This window comes from Megascapheus bottae, chromosome 14 (assembly GCF_031878675.1).
Source record: "Megascapheus bottae isolate mThoBot1 chromosome 14, mThoBot2.hap1, whole genome shotgun sequence".
NCBI lineage: Eukaryota > Metazoa > Chordata > Mammalia > Rodentia > Geomyidae > Megascapheus > Megascapheus bottae.
The window spans coordinates 12214381-12234640 of NC_143522.1; the positions used below are offsets into that span (position 1 = coordinate 12214381).

Genomic DNA, 20260 nt, shown 5'->3' on the forward strand with positions numbered 1-20260 from the left:
TGGATGGAGAGAAAGAGAGAACAAAGAACCTACCAGGCTGAAAAATTTTGTAGTAGGGACTATAGGCCACATTTAATCCACCAAGCTTCACTGTAATCTCATAACGCCCAGCCTTGCGCACAGTGAAGGCCACCTTTACCACATTGGAATTGGGCTCCTGAAGGACTTCCTGGGTCACTGGAATTTCCACTGCTAGCTCCACATGAGAGATGTGCACTCTCAGGCCCACAGGTCGATGTGCAGGGAAAGGCTGCCCATTCTTATAGAATAACTGCAGTGGAAGAAGAGGGCCACACATCAGTAAGCAGAAGGAGAGCAGCACTTCCTGTGTAACAAGAATGGGGGAGAAAGGAAGTAGCTAGTTGAAGTCACACTCGTAAGCCCCAGTGACTACCTTCACCTGACAGTCAAGAAATCATTAAGTTGGGCCGGAGTTTGGTCTAGTGGTTGAGTGCTTGCCTAGCATGCACAAAGACCCGGGTTTGATTCCTCGGTACCACATACTTAGAAAAAGCCGGAAGTGGTGCTAAGGCTCAAGTGGTAGAGCTCTAGCCTTGAGAAAAAATCCAAGGACAGTGCTCAGGCCCTGAGCTTAAGCCCAGGACTGGTCATTAAGTTACAAGCGCTGGGAATTTGGCCTTGTGGTAAAGTGCTTGCCTAGCATGCACGAAGACTCGAGTTTGCTTCCTTGGTAATATATATATATAGCCAGAAATGGTGCTGTGGTTCAAATGGTAGAACTCTAGCCTTGAGAAAGTCCAAGGACAGTGCTCAGGCCCTGAGCTCAAGGTCCAGGACTGGTTAAAAAAAAAGTCATTAAGTTATAAACAAGTTCTTAACTTGTTCAGAGGACATTACTAAATCAAGAAATACCAATTTCAATATGACATTTATGACTTATAAATGCTGTCTCTTTAGTGTCCTTAGTCTTACTCTGTCAACATTATCCCAAATGTGAAAGCAATCAGTTGGCAGCACTGCTGGGCAAGGATAAGGAGGGGCCCAGACTTGCATACCAAGATTAAGGCAACAAAGTGGCAAAGTCATTATAGGTATTGCAAACTTCTGTAAAGTGCCAGTGTATGGTTTTATGGACCATACACAAGCACTCAACTGTCCTAATACTCATGTAAAAAGGAATCTTAGTCAATAAGAGATAATGGGTGTGACTAGATTCCAATAAAGATGCATTCTCATAGTGAACGTGAGCCTGCTTAAGCCCACAGGCTACTGTTTGCTAACATCTCTTTTAAATAGTAGTGTTCTTATTTTTAAAAGACAACAGTTCTTCAAACCTAAGCACCTAGTAAACCAAAAGGATAGAGTAATTCATGACTCTTCAGATACTAATAATTCCCAAGTTCCTGGGAGGAGTTGAAAAACAAGGGAAAATATTAATAATATTCCTGCCAGCACCAACAGACTGAACTAGGTTCTGGAAAGCAAGTGACTCAGAATCACCAATGGATAGGGAGACAGAAACAATCCCTTACATGCACTCGGAAGGCCATGCTGTGGCCCACCTCATAGGGGTCCTTCCAATCCCAGGACACTTTGCAGGACCGGGGATCCAGGTAATTTCCCCGCACGTAGTCATAAATAGTTCGGTCCCCTCGGCGCTCACGGTCCTCATGCTGAAGGAAGCTGACCACACGTGCGGCAAGCTCAAAGAGGAACTTAATTGTGAAGAAGAATGCAACCACAGATACTGTGATTCCACCTGTGTAAAAGAAAGAACAAACAAACCACCTGCCAGTTACATAACACAGCTTCTCATCATCACAGAACAGACTACCCCGCTCACAAAAAGGAGCCACGATGACTTTGTAAGACTGTCAAAGAAAACACTGTGATGGGTCACTACTTCTGTGGGTGAAGAGAAGAACTTCTAAATGAGGTATCAGTAACTACAGCCCTCAAGTCAAATGCCACTTCCTTCTTGGGAGTGTAAATAAAGTTCCCGGGCTCATACCAATGATTTGTGCTACTTCTGCACCACACTAGCAGAGCTACAGACCTTTAAAGAGACTTCATGGCTTTGACGTCTGGGAAAGTACATAATCCCTTGCTTTCACAGAGTCTTCTGACTTCATTCTATATCATGAACTACATTTAGCAGTCCTTCAGGACTGGGTCCCAATAGTAGCAGTAAAAGCAATGTGCATTTGGGCCCCTCATTTGAAAGCCTTTCCCTCTCTTACATATTTGGCAAAAAGCTTTTGGTAAACCCTACCAGAATTTGGTTGTTTCTCTTCTAGGTTCCCTCAAATACTGTATCTATTCTAACTTTTCTCAGAGTCTACCTTCCCTTCATGTAAGGTACTCCTTAAATGTACATTTTTTTGCCTTACTCAATTTTGACTCTATAATTAAATATGTGGCCTGACCTGGAATTACTCAATAAATGGTTTCTACATCAATGAATTAGTCTGTTATCTCTAGGAAGGTACTCTAGGGGGAGTGGAAATATTTTTTTTTTCTTTTTTGTTGGTCATGGGGCTTGGACTCTGGGCTGGGGCGCTGTCCCTGGGCTCCTCAGCTCAAGGCTACTGCTCTACCTCTGCACCTGGCGAGTGGAAATATTTCTCTTTACTTTCAAGGGGAAAGAAGATGGACAGAGAGGCAAAACAAGAACTAGGCAACCATAATACAAAGTTAATAAAGAGAACATAACATATATAACATACCAATAACGTAAAACATCAGGTCCCTTCAATACCAACAGACAGCCGAAGATCACAGCTGCAGCTGCAAAAGAAAATTTTAGTTGTTTTTTTTTTTTTCTACCTCTCAAATTCCTCTTTATGGCCATCATAGAGATAAAGTACAGCATATGGCTTAAGTCAACCAACTGTTTTTAGTATGGCATCCTTCTTTCCTAACCTCTCAGTCTAGCTTGACAAGTGCCTTGCATAATTCATGAAAATGGAGACTGGCATCTCTCCCCCTAAAGGGTTTCATAGGAAGGTACCATAAGAATACCATAGGGCAGAGACTTGCTTTCATGCTAATTATGAAATGTAATAATAGGGATGTCATTTTCTTAGATCCTGAACTCCCAAGACAACTTCCCTCCATGCAAAGTAATGCTAATGAACATGGTGCTAATTAACCTAAGCAAAGAGGATAATGAAATCTATTACAATATTTTGTCTCCTAGAAATAATTCAACTAAGAACAAAAGAGCTATATAAAATGTAAGTTTTTCAAAAGTAAGATTATTATCATGTTATTATGTAATTAAAATAAACTCTGAGGCATCCCAATAATAAGCAGTGGGTATGTATCAGAAATCATTTAAAACATTATCAGATTAGACAAACAAATGTACACTCTGGAAGATGAACTCAGTAGAATGGCCAAAGAGGGAATAAAAGAAGAGGACAGTATTTCTCATTCTAAGTGGCACTTGCAGAAAGTAGAGGTTGAGGGGATATTTCCACTGTTTTTTAGCTTGCTGAAACTTGAACAAAACTCAATCTTCATTTCTCATTTGACCCACCAAAGGTACTATATTAAAATGCTATGTATGCTAACCTTATATTATTACTATGTGTGACCTTACTATCAGCTGTCTATGATCTCTAATCTACAAATGTACTAAATTCACTCTCTTCAAGTCAATATACTGTAATATTGTCACATATCACTTATTTCCACTCAGCACTACTGCCAGTACTAGAACAGACACGAGGGCTGAAAATTTCTAAGCTCAGATCTGGGAGGAACTGAAGTAAGTTCTTTATATAACAGTGAGATATTGGGGAGGGAAGGGTTAGGAGTGAGTCATGGGGATCAAACACAGCATCTTGTACATTCTAAGCAAATATACTTACAATCATTCAGCTACATCTCCATCCTTTAAAATTTTCTTTTTCTTGTGCTGGTGCTGGGGCTTCACCTCAGAACCATGCAGCATTTGCTTAGCTTTTTCACTCAAAGCTGGTACTCTACCATACCTCCACTTTCCAGCTTTTTGCTGGTTAACTGGAGATAAGAGTCTCTCAGATGTGCCCAAACTGGCTTTTAACTTCAATCCTCAGATCTCAACCTTCTGGTATTTGTTTTTCAGGGTGGATATCACTATGAAGCCTGGGTGGTCTGGAACTTGCTGTATAGTCCAGCTTAGTATCAAATTCCTGCTTCAGTGTCTGAGTACAGGGAGTAATCCAGCCTGATTAAAATGGTATGATTTTGCCAGCCGATGGCTGTAATCCTAGCTACTGAAAAGGCTAAGATCTGAGGATCATGGTTCAAAGCAAGCCAGGTAGGAAAGTCCATGAAACTCTCATCTTCAATTAGTGACCAGAAAATTGAAAGAGGATCTGTGGCCCAAAGTGGTAGAGAAATAGCCTTGAGAGAAAAAGCTCAGAGACAGCACTCAGGCCCTGAGTTCAAGCCCCAGGACCAGAAAAAAAAAAAAATCATCTCTTCTGCCTAGAATAATCTTCTTTTTTTTTTTTTTTTGCCGGGCTTGGGCTTGGGCTCAGGGCCTGAGCACTGTCCTTAGACTTTCTCAAGGCTAGAGCTCTACCACTTGAGCCTCAGCACCACTTTCAGCTTTTTTCTATGTATGTGGTACCGAGGAATCGAACCCGGGTATTCGTGCATGCTAGGCAAGCACTCTACCACTAGGCCAAACTCCCGGCCCCCTAGAATAATCTTCTATCTACTTTAGTCTCCTGACCCAAAGCTCTGGAAAAGGTCCTAAACCCTTCTCCCTAAATCTATCTTGATACTCACTTTAAAAATCTTTTCATTGCTGGGCACAGTTGCTCACACCTATAATCCTTGCTACTCAGGAGGGTGAGATCTGAGGATCGTGGTTCAAATCCGCCCAGGCACTAACGTCCATGAGACTCTTACCTCCAATTAACAATGAGAAAACTGGAAGTGGCACTGTGGCTCCAAGGGTATGGTGGTAGCCTTGAGCTAAACAGCTCAGGGACAGCACCCAAGCCCAGAGATCAAGCCCCATGACAAAAAAATAAAATAAAATAAAAAATAAAAATCCTTTCAAGTTGAGCTCCAGTGGCTCAGGGACAACACCCAGGCCCTGACTTCAAGCCCCAGAACTGGGACAGAAAAAAAAGTCCTTTCCACCTTGGAATTTATATCCAACTTAAAAGAAAATTATCTATGGCAATTATAGTCTGCCTTATAGTCTCTTGCTTTTTTTTTTTTATTTCAGGTAAATAACATGAGGTAAAATAGTCTTAAAAATATTCCAAAGCCCCCAATATACTTATATACAGAAACCGTAATAAATATGAATAAAGTATTAGCTGAATGGATTGAATCAAATGTCTATTCTTCCCTTCCCCCTCACCCCCCTATTTTTCTTTTTATGCTAGTCCTGGGGCTTGAACTCAGGGACTGGGCACTGTCCCTGGACATTTTTTGCTCAAGGCTAGAGCTCTGACACTTGAGCCACTATGCCACTTCTGGCGCAGTGTATGTGGAAATGAGGAATCAAACCCCGGGCTTCATGCATGCCAGGCAAGCACTCTACCACTAGGCTATTCTCCTGGCCCTGATTCTTCCATTTATCCACAATGGCTAAGAATCAAGAACTGCAGAAATGGAGCCAGATGCTAGTAGCTCATGCCTATAATCCTAACTATTCAGGAAGCTAGATCTTCGGACTGATGTTTGAACCCAACCTAGGTCGACAAATCCGTGGGACTCTAATCTCCAGTTAACCCAAGGCCTCACAAATTAATCAAGCATTCTACCACTGAACTATACCTTCAGTCATAGATATAGTTTTAAACACAATTTCTATTCAGTAGGAATAGTGAATCTCCAACCTGTGATCAGCTACTTGATCATTACATCAAGTAGCTTTCAGTTTTTACATAATCTTTACTTTCCCTATCATAAGCCTTAAGTGAATAAATTCCTTTAGTCCAAAATGTATCAGTTTAATTCAGTTCTATAAGCATGTATGAAATGGCCACCAGTAACATCATGGTTGTCAAATACAGTATTTTTCTTCAAGTTGTTTCTATGGTACCCTCTACTTTCTGCTGCTCACACTTCTCCTGTCTCTTCCAAAGTCTAATTCAAGCATCCAGAAGTATGTCAAGCCTCTACTATACTATGACATATGATTTGTTCATGAGTCTTTTGTCTTCATGTTTATCCTTATAGTGTTTACATCTTCACACAATTTACTAAATTGAGGTACACCAAGCTAGTGGAACATTAGTTCTACTCTGAGGCCCACAGCTCGTAGTCTCATATAATACTGAATCATGGAAAATAATGAAGTCATATAGATGTTCTATTCAGTGAGAAAACTGATTTAAGAAAACAGATAAGGGCCTGGAGTCTGGCCTAGTGGTAGCATGCTTGTCTAGCATGCATAAAGTGCTAGGTTCTATTCTTCAGTACCACACACACACACAGAAAAAGCTAGAAGTGGTGCTGTGGCTCAAGTGGCAGAGTATGGCCTTGAGGAAATGGTGTCCAAGAACAGTGGCCAGGCCCTGAGCTCAAGCCCCAGGACTGGTTAAAAAAAAGATAAAAGGGACTGGGAATGGGTGGGAAGTTTGGCCTAGTGGTAGAGTGCTTGCCTAGCATGCACAATGACCCAGGTTTGATTCCTCAGTACCACATACATAGAAAAAAGCCAGAAGTGGTGCTGAGATCCAAGTGGTAGAGCTCTAACCTTGAGAAAGTCCAAGGACAGGGCTCAGGCCCTGAGTTCAAGCCCAGGACTGGCAAAAAAAGGGGGGAGGGGCTGGGAATGTGGCTTAGCGGTAGAATTCTTGCCTAGTATATATGAAGCCCTGGGTTAAATTCCTCAGTACCACATAAACAGAAAAAGTCAGAAGTAGTACTGTATTAGCCAAGGCTAATACTCCTAGGCTCATGCCTATAATCCTAGCTACTCAGGAGGCTGAGATCTGACAATCAGGTTCAAAGCCAGCTAGGGAACAAATGTCCTGTGAGACTGTTATCTACAATTAACTACCAGAAAACCGGAAGTGGAGCTGAGGCTTGAGTTCAACCAATGAAAGAAAGAAAGAAGGGGGTGCAGGGAGGGAGTAAGGGAAGGAGGATTGGGAAGATGGAAGGGAGGGAGGGAGGAAGGAAAAGAAAGGAAAGAAAGAAATCACACAATCCTAGCAACTAAGAAGGGTGAAACATAAAGGATCAAGGGTTGAACCCAGTCTGGGCAGAAGAGTTTTCAAGATTCCATCTCCTAGTTATGAGCAAGAAAGCAAGCCAACTGAGAGAGAGCAAGCACAAGGCCCTGAGTTCAGTGCACACACACACACACACACACACACACACACACACACACACACACAATCTGCAAGATTGTTTCCAGTGAGGCTAAAATTAGAAGGATACACTAATGGCTCTTTTTGTTATCTTTTGAAATAAAAATAGCTCATGATAATGGAAGGTAGAATGCAGTACCTATTATCAAATATAGAAACATCACTTGCTCATGTTAGGATTCTAGACAAATTGCTCAATACCACAGCACTTTGACTCATATTCCACATAAGAAAGGGGGGAAATACTGGAAAATACCTGTCTCAAGGGAATGTTAAAAAAAAAGTCATATAATGAACATATTATAAAGCCACTTGCTTTTGGGGGGTATAAAAACTTATAATCACAATATCAAATGAAGTTTATCCTAATCACTTTTAGCTTCAAAAGCCATTTTCCCAAAATGGAGAAATGACTGCTTCAATTCTCAATGCAACTTGTGCTTCAACAGCTATCTACTAATGAAGAAGCTTAGGGATTTGTCATTAGATCCATGCTCTGTAACCTAGTAACTGAATCTTAACATGATGTGTTACCTTACCTTTAAACGAGGGCCCATGTTCTGAGAGCCAAGTTATTCACCGAAGCAGATAATTTTTGGCCCCTTTCACTTTGTCTTCCAACTTCCACATGAAGAAGAAAAGCCACAAAGTCACCAGAAAGTATCTGTCCATCAGACCTTCACTGCTGGTATGTCACAGTAAACAAAGGGTCAATGTTTCTAAATGAATTAATTCCAGGGTGGAGAAATATAGTCCAAGAATAATGTATCATTCCTAGACTTCTCTAGTGCAATGTGCAATCAACTGCTAAAGGATGCATCGGTTCTGGTGTCCCAGGATCCTACCCTAAAAAAGAAAAACAGTTAAGTTCAGTAAGTTTTTTTTTTTATGGAAGAGTCTAACCCCAAAGAGAAAGAATCGAACAGGCAGTGGAAACCTGGGTACACTACAAATAACCAACATTTGATAAATTCTAACCAAGCTTTTCAAATTGAAACTATACTTTGCTTAAGGAACTCTCATCCATTGGAACTATGTCACTCCCTAAATGAAAATCCCAACACTTCAATTGACTCTAGTCTTTCAGTAGAGGTAAACTAAAGCACAATTTCAAAATTGAGACTCATTACAACTGCATGTCTAGTCTCAGTTTAAAGGTGCTGGAGTGAGGGGCCAGGAGTTTGGCCTAGTGGTTAAAGTGCTTGCCTAGCATGCATGAAGACCCGGGTTCGATTCCTCGGTACCACATACATAGAAAAAAGCCAGAAGTGGTGCTGAGGCTCAAGTGGTAGAGCTCTAGCCTTGAGAAAATCCAAGGACAGTGCTCAGGCCCTGAGCTCAAGCCCAGGACTGGCAAAAAAAAAAAAAAAAAAAAAAAAAAAAAAAAAAAGGTGCTGGAGTGAAGAGCTTGTAAACAAACCAGAGGAAAAGAGAAGCACAGGAAGAGCCAGATTACAGAAGACCATAGAAAAAGGACTCAAGGGCCGGGAGTTTGGCCTAGTGGTTAAAGTGCTTGCCTGGCATGCATGAAGACCTGGGTTCGATTCCTCGGTACCACATACCTAGAAAAAAAGCCAGAAGTGGTGCTGAGGCTCAAGTGGTAGAGCTCTAGCCTTGAGAAAGTCCAACAACAGGCCCTGAGCTCAAGCCCAGGACTGGCAAAAATAAATAAATAAAATAAAATAAAAATAAAAATAAAAAGGACTCCAGATAGTATTCATCTAGAAATGGAAACACAAGAGCTTTAAAACCTAACCTATCTGCTTGAGCAATCTGCTCCCTTTGTGCCCATGTATATATTTCTAAGACTGGGCTAAACAAGGCTGACATCTTTGAAACTATAAAATCTACTACTATAAGTAGGAGGAGAACTTTTACAATCTGTGAACTTTTAAAATAAAAGCATCAAGTAAATTTTAGTAAAGGCCATCTGTAAATCTCAAAGATCATCATCATAAATCAAAGTAGCAGAAAGGAATTTATAGCAATGCATTCACAGTCACTATAAAACAAATGAAGAGAGACTACCAATCAGTTAATGGAAAGAAACAATATGACCATTGCTTCATGGCTCACTTAACTCTAAGATAAAAGTGCAATTATCCCTAATTTTACAGGCTGGGATATAAAAAGGAATAAACTTCTTCCTCAATATTACACAGACAAGGCAGGAATGTTGAGTCAAACCCAGATAGCCTAAACTCATAATATATGCTTTTAACAAATGTCTCTTTCCTTTAGGAAACTAAGGAAGAGAACACAAAATGCTAACAAGAATAGAACTGAATGAATGAGGCCAAGGCAGCAGATCAAATAAATTGGCAAACTTCTATAATTAAAAATAAATAAGTATATGCATATGTTTTAATACACAGTCATAGTCTTGCCAAGTACTCAAGCCAAAACCTGGGTCAACTAGCAATTGGAATCAGTTTAAAATACTCATAAACAAAAGAAGAGTTATGTAAACTGTAAGAGATCTCTATGATAGAACATTATATGAGGATTTTAAAATGACTGTTGCTGGAGGTGTAGTTCAAGTGATAGAGCAGAGTGCCTGTGTAACAAGCTCAAAGCCCTGAATTCAATCCCAAGGACTGCCAGTAAGAATTGTTTTGTAAGCTTCTACTTGTGGAATACACACTTTTTAGGAACTTATTTTCCTAAAAAAGGGAGCTAACAGGCAAATTATATTTTGCTCAAATAAGGAAATGGCATAAGCCATGCACTGGTGGCTCACATCTATAATCCTAGCTACTCAGAAGGCTGAGGTTGCCTTCAAAGCCAGCCCATCCTGAAAGTCTGTGAGACTCTTTATCTCCAATTAATCACACGAAAACTGGAAATGGCACTGTGACTCAAGTAGTAGAGGGCAGTCTTGAGTTGAAGAGCTCAGGGAAAGTGCCTAGGCCCGGAGTTCAAGGCCCAAGGACACACACACACACACACACACACACACACACACACACACAAATGGTATATAGCTGGACACTGGTAGCTCACACCTGTAATCCTAATCAAGAGGCTGGAATATGAGGACCACAGTTTGAAGACAGCCTGCAGGAAATGCTACAAGACTCTCTTACCTCCAACAAACTACTCAGAAAAAGCTATGATTCAAGTGGTAGAAAGCTAACCTTGAGCAAAAGAAGCTAAGAGACAGCACCCAGGCTCTAAGTTCAAGCCCCAGGGCAGGAAGGCAGGCAGGTAGGCAGGGAGGGAGAGAGGGAGGGAGGGAGGGAGGGAGGGAAGGAGGGAGGAAAGGAAGGAAATGGTATATAGAAATTGAAGTATAATGAATATTTCTACTATGCTTTTAATAGGTATCCAAACTCTCCTAGTTCTATCAGAATATTTATTCTCCAACATGATCATAAGTGACTTTTGGTGCTCAAATCAAGCACTGACCTTCCCATTTCTGGTTGAGCTCCCAGGTCTGAGGACTATACCAACGCCAGATAGCATTATTTTCAGCCTCCTTTGTGATACTGCCATACAGAAGTTACCTCTATTATAGCATTTCTTAGTTTGCATCATTATAATATGTTTATACAGCATTTTCTTCTTATAGGCTATAGTCTCTTCAGGATACAATGGGGTCTTCAGCTCCCCAAGGCCTAGCATCCTAGGTTCTTCATTCTCACAAGACCTCAGGTGGCTCAAGGGTTGAAGTTTCAAATGCATGGCCTTTACTCTAGAAGAGTCAAAGAAAGGAGCCTAATATTCCTTAGCTGTTAAGCTCACAGATAGTGCTGATGCTGCTAGTTTTAAAGACTAGGATTTTAAGAGCAAGAAACAAAAGCAGGAGTCAGCAAACTACAGCCTGCAGGCTTATTCCACCATCCTAATTTATTTATTTTTAAATTAATTTTATTGTCAGGGTGATGTACAGAGGGGTTACAGCTACCTATGTAGGGTAGTGAGACCCTTTCTTACTGGTCATTGTTACCCCTCCCATGTTTTTCTCCCACTTTCTCTCCTGCCCCCCATTCTATTTTTATAAATGCAGGATGAAAATAGCCAACCTCACTCAGTTACATATTGTCTGTAGCTAGTTTTGCACTTCAATAAATAGCTAAGTAGTTACAGCGTTAAGTGTACAGTCTATGAAACTTTACTATCTGATCCTTTACAGAAAAAAAATCTACCAACACCTGGTATAGACAATTTTTTTTTTTGATCAGCCATGGGGCTTGAACTCTGGGCCAGAACTCTGTCCCTCAGTTCTTCAGCTCAAGGGTAGTGCTTTACAACTTGAGCCACAGTGCCACTTCCAGTTTTGTGGTGGTTAATTGGAGATAAGAGTCTCACAGACTTTCATACCCGGGATGGCTTTGAATCGCAATCCTCAGATCTCAGCCTTATGAGTAGCTAGGATTACAGGTATAAGCCAATGGTGCCCGACTTTGCTATAGACATTTTAAAGCTATAACTAGCATTGGAAAATGTAATCTAATTTCTACAGGCCAAAGAAAGCATGAAAACCATTTTTCCTATTTTATTTTCCCCTCCTCTCTTAGAAAAAGTACTATAAAACTATAAAAATTATGCTAATGTTTCCTGTCTCAACTTTTGGGATTTTCTTTGTTTAGTTTTTCTTTCTTTAGCTGTGTTTTTGTTTTTGAGACAAAGTCTCATTATATAGTTCACATTGGTCTGGGTCTTCTTGCCTAAGCTTTTAGAATGCTGGAGTTATAAGTGAGTGCCACCATGTCCAACTCTAATTTCAATTTTTATTTAAAAGATTCATGTTGGGGCTGGGAGTTTGGCCTAGTGGTTAAAGTGCTTGCCTAGCATGCATGAAGACCCGGGTTCGATTCCTTGGTACCACATACATAGAAAAAAGCCGGAAGTGGTGCTGAGGCTCAAGTGGTTGATAGAGCTCTAGCCTTGAGAAAGTCCAAGGACAGTGCTCAGGCCCTGAGCTCAAGCCCAGGACTGGCAAAAAAAAACAAAACAAAACAAAAACAAAAAAACAAAACAAAAAGATTCATGTTCACATTGACAACCCAATTGTAAGTTTTACATTTTTTTCAAAGTATGTATTTTCTACATTATACATAAGGGATTAAATGCTACATCAGTGTACCTAAAATTATTACAATATATATTAACGTCTCAGTCTGTTTTCTTTTTCTTTTTGCCAGTCCTGGGCTAGATCTCTACCACTTGAGACTCAGCACCACTTCTAGCTTTTTTCTATGTATGTGGAACTGAAGAATTGAACCTGGCCTTTATGCATGCTAGGCAAGCGGCAAGCACTCTACCACTAGGCCAAACTCATGGCCCCTCTCAGTCTGCTTTCATAGTACTATTCTAAAAAGTTGAGAAAAAACTGATGTGAAGGTATGCTTTGGAATTCTGATATATATAGAGCTAGTAGCAGCATATGAGAGTTATCACCTCCTGCTTTCTATACAACAAGGAAGGATTAAGAAAGCTGTTTCACTTCTAATTTGTAGTTCCCAGAATTCTCTATGTAGAGCACCAGCAATAAGTTTAGGAATGATAAACTAAAAAGACAAAAATCATTCAGTTATGGTAAGGCCTACAGGTTAGAGAGGGATGACTAAGGAGTTTCCAAGAAATAAAGTGCTTTATTAGATACTTGGAATTGTTAGTTTACAATTACATTGGCTTAATTTTACTCTTGATTTAGTCTCCCCAACTCAAAACCCTTCCATAAAAGACGGCCTTCCTCTACCAAGTTTATATTCTTGAGATATTTTTATGGTTGTATATTTCTGTCTTGGTTCAGCCAAGTTATAAGGTTTTCATTTATATTCTTTCCTCATCAGTCAACCCCTCCAGTCTCTTAAGCATTGCTGCGGGTCTTCTGTGAACTCTCTCCAAATGGTCCCCAGTGTTCTGGTAATGAGGTGCCTCCAACTGACTGCAGCCGTCCAGGAACAGCATAGTTCGTCAGACAAGATGAGCTCACCCTTCTCTGTTCCATGACTTAATACTCCTGAGTAGGCAGTCCCCCAAAGCACAGAAAGCTGGTATGCTGGCATCAGACTGTAATTCCCCCATGCCATCCCTCCCGGATTTGAGCACCAGAGAATAAATGATACATATTCTTGAAACATCTATCTTACTAGAGGATGAAGTGAAGAGAGGAAAGTAACTTCATATTAAACACCTAAGAAAGTAGAATGCAATGCTTTTATTAATTTCTAAAGATAAGACATGATATGTTCAAAATATTCACTGGACCAAAATGCTTGTTGGGTCTTAAATCCCCATATGCGGTGAGGCAGATTCACCATCCTTTATCTCTAAAGATAGTTGGGTAAATAAACTTGAAAAGCACAACATCTTATCCTCAACTTCTGGTCAACTGACCACTACCACCCATTCTATGTATACATATTTTAAATGACATTTTGTTGCTATTTCTATATCCTTAAAGCCCTGTATATATTGTTTGTTTTTTTTCTTTTGGCAAATTATATTTGCCAAAACTGTATTCAGTGTTTCACTCTGTAATTCACTAACAACATCTTTAGGTAACTCTGCATCATTTATTCAACATTGATTTCACACTTCTTGAGCATCTGCTGTTTGATAGGCTATGTGCTAAAAGCTGAAACTGCTAGGATGAGGGTGTAGTGTTGTTGTTTCCAGTGTTAGGGATCGAATCCATGGCCTTGTACAAGCTAGGCAAACACTCTATTGCTAAAATATAGCCCCAGCTCTGGGCTTTTGAGACAGAATCTTAGTATGTAGGCTCAGGTTGGTCTTGAATTTGCTATGTAGTCCAAGCACGACAGGATAGTTTCTTAACACTAATCTACTTGATTCTACATGAGAAATGGACAAAATTAAGTAATAAGTGCTATAACAGAGGGCAGGAAGAGAACAGTGGCAAGTTGGCCTCTACTTGGAGAGTAGAAAAGTCTCCATAGTAGAGTCAATGGAGCTGATTACTTAAGAATAAGTAAGGATTTGCAAAGCCAGAGAAAAACAGAACTAATACCTTGGGTACAAGCAAAAATATAAAGTTAAAAAAAAAAGAAAGAAAGTAGCTGGGTGTGGTGGCTCATACCTGCAATCCTAGCTACTCAGGAGGCTGAGATCTAAGGGTCAAGGTTCAAAGCCAGCTTGGGCACTAAAGAAAATGAGACTCTTATCTCTAATTAATCACTAGAAAATGGGAAGTGGGGCTTGGCTCAAGGGTAGGGCTGTAGCCTTGAGCTAAGAGCTCAGGGACAGCACTCAGGCCCAGAGTTCAAGCCCCATTACCCACAAAAATAAATAAATAGGGCGGGGAGTTTGGCCTAGTGGTAGAGTGCTTGCCTAGCATGCACGAAGACTCGGGTTCGATTCCTTGGTACCACATATATAGACAAAAGCCGAAATGGTGCTGAGGCTCAAGTGGTAGAGCTCTAGCCTTGAGAAAAGTCCAAGGACAGTGCTCCTGCCCTGAGCTCAAGCCCAGGACTGGCAATAAATAAATAAATATATAAATAAAAATTAATTAGCTAAATTTTAAAAAGAAAGTAAAAATAATGTAAAATTCAGCATAATATAAGCAAAATGTTAAAGAAGACTACCAGGTCCAAAGCAGAGTGACTGTGAATATATTTCCATATAATGATTAAAAGCATTAAGTCTTGGGCCCGGGAGTTTGGCCTAGCGGTTAAAGTGCTTGACTAGCATGCACAAAGACGCGGGTTCGATTCCTCGGTATCCCACATACACAACCAAGCCGGAAGTGGCAGAGACGAGACACAACCAAACCAGAAAAGTGGCAGAGACAAGACTGCGACGGCGACAGAGAGCGAAAGAAGCGAGCTGAGCTGAAGTGAACAGAGCCCAACCGAGTGGTGGCCGGACCGAGCGGGGTGGAGCGAGCAGGACCGGAGCGTGCGGGAGCGAGCCGAGCCAGAGCCAGCAAGGCCGGAGCGAGCGGGGCCAGAGCGAGAAGGGGCCAGAGCAAGCCAGGAGCAGGGCCAGGCGGAAGCAAGTGGGGCCGGAGCGAGCGGGGCCAGAAAGAGAAAGGGGCCAAAAAAAAAAAAAAAAGCATTAAGTCTTGTCAGGCACTAGTCGCTCATCCCTACAATTCTAGCTATTCAAGAGGCTGAGATCCAAATATCACAGGTCAAAACTATCCTAGGCAGAGTCTTAACCACCAAAAAGTTGGAAGTGGACCTGTGTCAGTGTTTAGGCCCTGAGTTCAAGTGCAAGTAACAGCATAAAAAAAAGTATTAGTCGAGAGTCATGGCTCACACCTGTAATCCTGGCTATTCAGGAGGCTGAGATCCGAGGATTGGAGGATCGCAGTTCAAAGCTAGCTAGAAAACTGGAAGTGGCACTGTGGCTTAAGGGGTAGGGCAGTAGCCTTCAGCTGAAGAGCTCAGGGACAGCACCCAGGCCCAGAGGCCTGGAGTTTGGCCTAGTGGTTAAGTGCTTGCCTAGCATGCACGAAGACCAGGGTTTGATTCCTCGGTACCACATACGTAGAAAAAGCCAGAAGTGGTGCTGAGGCTCAAGTGATAGAGCTCTAGCCTTGAGAAAGTCCAAGGACAGTGCTCAGGCTCCGAGCTCCCGCCCAGAACTGGCAAAAAAAACAAACAAACAAACAAACAAAAAAAACCAACAACAAAGAAGTTAATGGGACCTCAAACTTACAAGCTAAGCAAGGTAATTCTAACCAGTAATCCCAGTTATGCAAGAGACACAGAAAGATTATAGACATAGTTGCAAAATCACAAAAGTCTTGCTAAAAATAAAAAACTAAAAAAAAAAAAAAAAAAAAAAGACTGAGACCAAGTTCAAACTGCAGTACCACACACATAAAAGACAAACCACAGTACCAAGAGCAAAGTTATCATGGCAGTTTTGTGTCACAGCAGCTCTCAGTAAGTGACAAAGACAACTAAAGTCTACCCAGGAAGGTAACTACTTTTCCAGCAAGCTCCCAGGTGGAAACAAAGCAACTTCAAAAATGCTCCATTCCTAGATGACTATTTTGATAGTGACATGAATCTATTTTTATAGAGAACTTAACTAGTCACCTCACTTGAATTAGTTCATTTAACTCTCAGAACACACCAAGCAAGCATATTATTATCCATTAAGAATAACATTAGATTAGGAAACAGAGCCATAGGAACTAGTTAACTTGCTAATAAAATCATCCAGTTTATAACTAAATAGGCAATCTACTTCCAGAGCCTACACTCTCAAACAGGAACGCTTATATAGCCAAAAGAACCCAAGAAGGGACCACAGACAATCTTGGGTCAGGAAGAATGAGAGTTTAGAAATATTTAACTTGAAATTTTAAAGGAATAATGACTTATTTTAGACAATAAAACACTTTTTTTTGGTATGTCCTAGAAGCTAAGCTTTTCTGTTCAAATATTTGAGTCACTGCTTCACTCTTGAGCTCTTTGGTGATAAACTAGGATAAGGGTCTTCTGGCTATTCTTGTTTGGCTAGCTTTGAATCATGATCTTTAGATTTCAGCCTCCCGAGTAGCTAAACTTACAGGTGTGAGCCACTGGCACCCAGACACAAGAGGTATTTTTACTGAAGGAAGAACAAAGGTAATACATCTCAAAAGAAATAATTGTGGGGCAATATGAAAGATACCTAAAGAAGAAAGATCCTTGACTCGGAGACAAGGTTAAGAGGCTAGCATGTAATCTAGCATTGGGTAGGTTGAGGCAGGAAGGTGTAGCCTGGGCTACATGACTAGACAGCTTTCAAAAATGAAAGCAAAAGCCAGGTGCAATGGTTCACGCCTATAATCCTAGCTACTCAGGAGGCTGAGATCTGAGTACTGATGTTCAAAGCCAGCCGAGGCACAAAAGGACCTGACAGAACTCTTATCTCCAATTAACCTCTAGAAAATGGGAAGTGGGGCTTGGCACAAGGGTAGGGTGGTAGCCTTAAGCCCAAAAAAAAAAAAAAAAAAAAGCATAGTAAACTAAAGTAACAAAATAAAATAAAATGCAGTCTGTTGTGTGTGGGATTTTTCATTGTTTTTTTTTTTTTGCTACTCCTGGGGCTTGAACTCAGGGCCTGATCTAGCGCTGTCCTTGGACTTTCTCAAAGCTAGCACTCTACCACTTGAGCCATAGCACCATTTCTGGCTTTTTTCTATGTGGTACCAAGAATCGGACCCGGGTCTTTCGTGTATGCTAGGCAAACACTCTACCACTAGGCCAAACTCCCAGCCCATAGTTCAACTGTTTTTAAGTTCACACACACTATTATCGGTATTCTTTTAGTTTTTAACTTAACTGTCATCAAATAGAACTAGAAATGTCTTTTTCATCTTTATTAGTATATACTAATTGTCCAAAATGGGTTTCAGCTGGGTGCTGGTGGCTCACACCTATAATCCTAGCTACTCAGGAGGCTGAGATCTGAGGATCATGGTTCAAAGCCAGCCTGGGCACTAAAGAACATGAGACTCTTATCTCCAATTAACCTCAGAAAACCAGAAGTGATGTTGTGGCTCAAGTAGTAGAGTGCTAGCCTTGAGCTGAAGAGCTCAGGGACTGGTCCCAGGCCCAGAGTTCAAGCCCTATGTCTGACAATAATGATGATGATAATGTTTCATTGATATTTGCATACATGTACATAATGTACTTTGATCATATTTTCATCCATATTACTGTCTCTTGTCCATATCTTCCTAAGTACTGCTTCTTCTACATTGTCTTTATTTTTTGCCAGTCCTGGGCTTGAGCTCAGAGCCTGAGCACTGTCCTTGGACTTTCTCAAGGCTAGAGCTCTACCACTTGAGCCTCAGCACCACTTCTGGCTTTTTTCTATATGTGGAACCGAGGAATCGAACCCGGGTCTTCATGCATGCTAGGCAAGCACTTTAACCACTAGGCCAAACTGCCGGCCCCTACATTGTCTTTCTTATTAAAGAATTTATTAACATTGATTTTTAATCATATTTCAAATGACATGTTTAACAAGCATTCAAGAAGGGAATCTCTATGTATAATCACTGGCACTTAGTTTTTAGAACATAATCAAAATTAGGCTAAGGGTTTGTATATCATAGATACATATTAATCTATGCAACAAAACCTTATGTCTATAGAGTCATAGATTTTTTTTAATTTTTTATTGTAATTAATAAAAGGGTTACATGATATTTGCCAGATAGAAGGTGCATTAATTCACATACATTGATACCCTTTCACATGTCTTGGTACCCATTACCCTCCCCCCCACCCCCCAGAGTCATAGGTTTTTAAGCAAGATTTCACATATGAGAAAATGTACCATACTGGGGCCGGGAGTTTGGCCTAATGGTAGAGTGCTTGCTTAGCATTCATGAAGACTCGGATTCGATTCCTTGGTACCACATACATAGAAAAAAGCCCGAAGTGATGCTGAGACTCAAGTGGTAGAGCTTGAGAAAGTCCAAGGACAGTGCTCAGGCCCTGAGCTCAAGCCCAGGACTGGCAAAAAAAAAAGGAAAAGAAAAGAAAATATGTCATAGGTATTTGTGTGTGTGTGTGTGTGTGTGTGTCTGGCTTATTTTGCTTAACATGACAATCTCTATTTTATTTCCATCCATTTTCCCAGTTCATTTCTCTTTATTGCTACATAGTCTATTCAATTGATGCAGTGCAAGTTATTTATCCATCCACCAGATGGACACTGAGTTATATCCAACTTGGAAACGTCATGAATAAAGCTGTTATGAACATCTAAGTACAAGTCTTTCTGTGGACACATTTTCATTTCTCTTGAGTAAATACATAGGAATAGAATTACTGGTTCATATGGTAAGCATATATTTCACTTTTAAGAAACTGCCAAATTGTTTTTCAAAGCAGCTGAACAATTTTGCATTTCTATAGAGCTCCAGTTGCTCCGCATCCACCAACACTTTGTATTACTGATGGTTTTAATTTTAGCAATTCTAACAGCTATGAAATGGTAACTTTAATTGGTATTTTCCTGAGGGATGCTGAACATCTTTTCAGGTGCTATTGTCTATTTGTATTGTTTCTTTGGTGAAGTGTCTGTTCAATTCCTTTTTGTCACTGAAAAAAAAAATGGAGTAGCTGTCTCCTTACCTCTAAGGGTTCTTTTATATATTCTAAATATAAGCAATTTGGGGTCATGTTTGGCAAGTATATTCTGTAGCTTGCCTTTTTATTTTAACAGAAAATAGATGTGAGGGTTTTTTGTTTTGCTTTTGGTTGGTCATGGGGCTTGAATTCTGGGTGCTCACGGGGCTGTCCCTTGAGCTCTTCAGCGCAAAGCTAGGACTCTACTACTTTGAGCCACAGCACCACTTCCAGTGTTCTGGTGATTAACTGAAGATATGAGTCTCATGGACTTTCGTGTCTGGACTGGCTTTGAACCACAATCCTCAGGTCTCAGTCTCCTGAGTAACTAGGATTACAGGGATAAGCCACAGGTGCCCAGCTTAGATTTTTTTTTTTAAAGATCAAGCATTTCTAACTTTGATGAAATCCCACTTACCAACTTTTGTCTTTCTCTAGTTTGTATTTCTTGTGTTTTATTTACTTTTTACTTTTGCCAGTCTTGGGGCTCAAATTTAGGGCCTAGGCACTGTTCTTGAGCTTTCTCAAGGCTAGCCCTCTACCACACGAACTACAGCACCACTTCTAGCTTTGTTTTGTTTTTTTTTTTTGGTTCATCGTGGAGCTTGAACTCTTGGCCTGGGTGCTATACCTGAGCTTTTAGCTCAAGGTTACCCCTCTACCATTTTAGCCATAGCAACAATTCCATTTTTTCCGGTGGTTAATTGGAGACAAGTCTCATGGACTTTTATGCCTGGGCTGGCTTTGAACTGCAATCCTCAGATCTCAGCCTCCTGAGTAGCTGGGATTATAGGCATGAGCCATCAGAGCCCAGCTACTTCCGGCTTTTTTTATGTGTTTGTGGTACCAAGGAATCAAACCCAGGGCTTCGTAGGGAAGCACTCTACCATTAGGCCACACTCCTAGCCTCCTGTT

At 40.7% G+C, this 20260-nt stretch overlaps 1 protein-coding gene across 3 annotated transcripts in view; it reads right to left on the reverse strand.

Annotated features, from left to right (window-relative positions):
* Positions 1-20260, reverse strand: part of Arel1 (apoptosis resistant E3 ubiquitin protein ligase 1) — a 48997-nt gene that overhangs the window by 18792 nt on the left and 9945 nt on the right. For 2 of the 3 annotated variants that reach the window (XM_090344479.1, XM_090344480.1), the window contains exons 2-5: positions 7832-8138; positions 2688-2748; positions 1494-1720; positions 34-271 (exon numbers count right to left, since the gene is read on the reverse strand). In XM_090344479.1, coding sequence (XP_090200605.1) covers positions 34-271; positions 1494-1720; positions 2688-2703 — 481 coding nt within the window. In that variant the 5' untranslated portion in view covers positions 2704-2748; positions 7832-8138. The remainder of the gene's footprint in view (positions 1-33; positions 272-1493; positions 1721-2687; positions 2749-7831; positions 8139-20260) is intronic. The other variant, XM_090344481.1, reaches the window with a different exon arrangement.